We start from the raw sequence: 2405 nt of genomic DNA, 5'->3' as shown, positions 1-2405 counted from the left end.
TCATGCATACATATAACCATAGTATCTTAAGAAATACATATCTGTTTCATTTATTTTTAATTTCTTATTGCTCAGACTTAGCAATGAAAGAGCAAGAGAGAAAAAATAAGAGTAAATGGAACTCATGAACCATGCTGAGAACAATTTATTTTTGACCACCTCCATGGACTAATTTGTGAGTGTGTGTTTTGTACTAAATATGACAAAGACCACATCCATCTTGAATATTATTTGATTCTTTCTTGCCATGACTTGGAAAGGAAATGACAAATGAGACCACTGTGACTGAATTTATTCTGAAGGGCTTCTCAGACATGCCTGAACTGAAGCTTATTAGCACCATATTTTTCCTTTTCATCTATCTCTTTGCCTTCCTGGGGAACATCTCCGTTATAGCAGCTGTGACCAGAGACAGCCACCTCCACATTCCCATGTACTTCTTCCTGAAGAATTTGTCCTTCTTGGATGTGTGCTACACCACAGTCATCATCCCTAAGGCAATGATCAATTCACTCAAGGGTTCCGAAGTCATTTCCTTTTGGGAATGTGTAGTTCAGCTCTTCTTATTTGTAATGATGTGTGCTGCTGAGTGCTTCTTGCTTACATCCATGGCATATGACCGCTGCTTAGCTATCCACAAGCCTCTCCTCTATGGGGTCATTATGAGCAGAAAGATGTGTATGGAGCTTGTTATTGTGGCCTGGTTTAGCGGGGCTCTCTATGCTATCTTTCACACCATCAACACTTTCTCCCTCTGGTACTGTGGGCCCAATGTGATTGACCACTTTTTCTGTGACAGCTCCCCAATCATGAGACTCTCCTGCAGTGATTCCCACACCAATGAGGAAGTTGGATTTGCAGTGGGTGGGTGTATTATTCTTGGTGCCTTTGCCCTCACCATAATCTCCTATGTTCTTATCATCTCTACCATCGCTCAGATCCACTGTGCTGGTGGCCGCTGGAATGCCTTCTCGACTTGCTCCTCTCATCTTACTGCTGTCATTCTGTTTTATGTCACTGGGAGCATAGCTTATCTAAGACCTACTTCTCATTACTCTCCCCTTCAAGGACGGCTAGTGTCTGTGTTTTACTCCATTCTAACACCCAGTCTTAATCCTGTTGTTTACTGTCTGAGAAACAAAGACATGCAGGTGGCTCTGAAAAAACTATTTGTCTCATCCAAATAGATTATCTCTCTTTTATTAAGCATATGTCTCTGAATATTAAGCTAGATGACATGGATATATTTCTAGAAACACATAACCTAGTAAAACTGATTAATTAAGAAATAGAAAATGTGAACATGTTACTAACAAGTAAGGAGATTAAAGTGGTAAAAAAATAAAAACACCACTTCCAACAAAGACAAGCCTTGTACCAGATGGAGTCACTGGTGAATTGTACCAAACATTTAAAGAAGAATGAATGCCAACACTTCTAAAACACTTCCAGAAAATTGACCAGGGGATACCTCCAAAATCATTTTATGAGGCCAGAATTATCCTGATACCAGAGCCAAAGACACTATGGGAAAATAAAACTACAGTAATAATTGTATGAACATAGTTGAAAAAATCCTCAACAAAATACTAGCAAACCTAACTCAGCAACACATTAAAAAGATCATACACTGTGACCAAGTGAGATTTTTCTTGGGATATCATTCAGCATATATGCAAATTAATAAATATATCACACTGCATTAACAGAAGTAAGGGTAAAAACTATATGATCACACAAACAGATATAGGAAAAGCATTTGACAAAATTCAACATGCTTTCATGATAAAAACTATCAATAAATTGGGTATAGAGGGAAAATACCTCAACATAGTAAAGAACATATAAGGCAAGCCCAAAGCTAATATAATATTCAATAATGAATACCTGAAACCTTTGTTTCTATGGTAAGGAGCTATGGTTAAATGTGCCCATCCATTTTCAACACTCTCAGTCTTATGAAAATTAGTGCTAGAATTATAGCCAGAGTAATTAGGAGAGAAAAATAAATATTTAGTGTATATTTCACTATAATAAAAAAAGTTCCATGGAGAAAAAAAGAATTACATCTTTGAATGGAATGGTAATAATGTTGGAATAATTATGATATCAGAATAATCAATAGTTTCTGCTTCTCAATAAATAATTTAAGCCATATAAGAATATGAAATGTTAATTATACATCCCCTTCTCCTCATCTGAAACTCTGTAAAAGAAGGAACTAAGCAAATGGGTGAATCAGGTTTAGATGAGAAATAGTTTTGAGAATTGTGGTATAACTTTGATTTATTTCACTGTAATGAAATAAACATTTGCAATCACTTCTTTCCATTTGGCTCTATGATGTGGCATTATAAAAAACTTTTATTTCTAACACTGGCACATGGTTGTAGATGTTGCTCCAA

General features: G+C 36.2%; 1 protein-coding gene across 1 annotated transcript; it reads left to right on the top strand.

The window, feature by feature from the left end:
• Positions 1 to 263: 263 nt before the first annotated feature.
• LOC100516783 (olfactory receptor 5AR1-like) lies at positions 264 to 1187 on the top strand. Its single transcript, XM_003123564.1, has one exon. The coding sequence runs from the start codon at positions 264 to 266 to the stop codon at positions 1185 to 1187; it is 924 nt and encodes a 307-aa protein (XP_003123612.1).
• Positions 1188 to 2405: the final 1218 nt, after the last annotated feature.

Source organism: Sus scrofa, chromosome 2 (genome assembly GCF_054392235.1).
Source record: "Sus scrofa isolate SSC_HxYL_T2T_F1_AM1 chromosome 2, Sscrofa_HxYL_maternal_Yorkshire_Landrace_v2.0, whole genome shotgun sequence".
NCBI classification, from domain to species: domain Eukaryota; kingdom Metazoa; phylum Chordata; class Mammalia; order Artiodactyla; family Suidae; genus Sus; species Sus scrofa.
This window is presented reverse-complemented; position numbering and strand designations above follow the sequence as displayed.

Excerpts from the sequence above, each read along its gene's own strand:
- LOC100516783 (XM_003123564.1), top strand. The coding sequence starts at position 264 with ATGACAAATGAGACCACTGTGACTGAATTTATTCTGAAGGGCTTCTCA.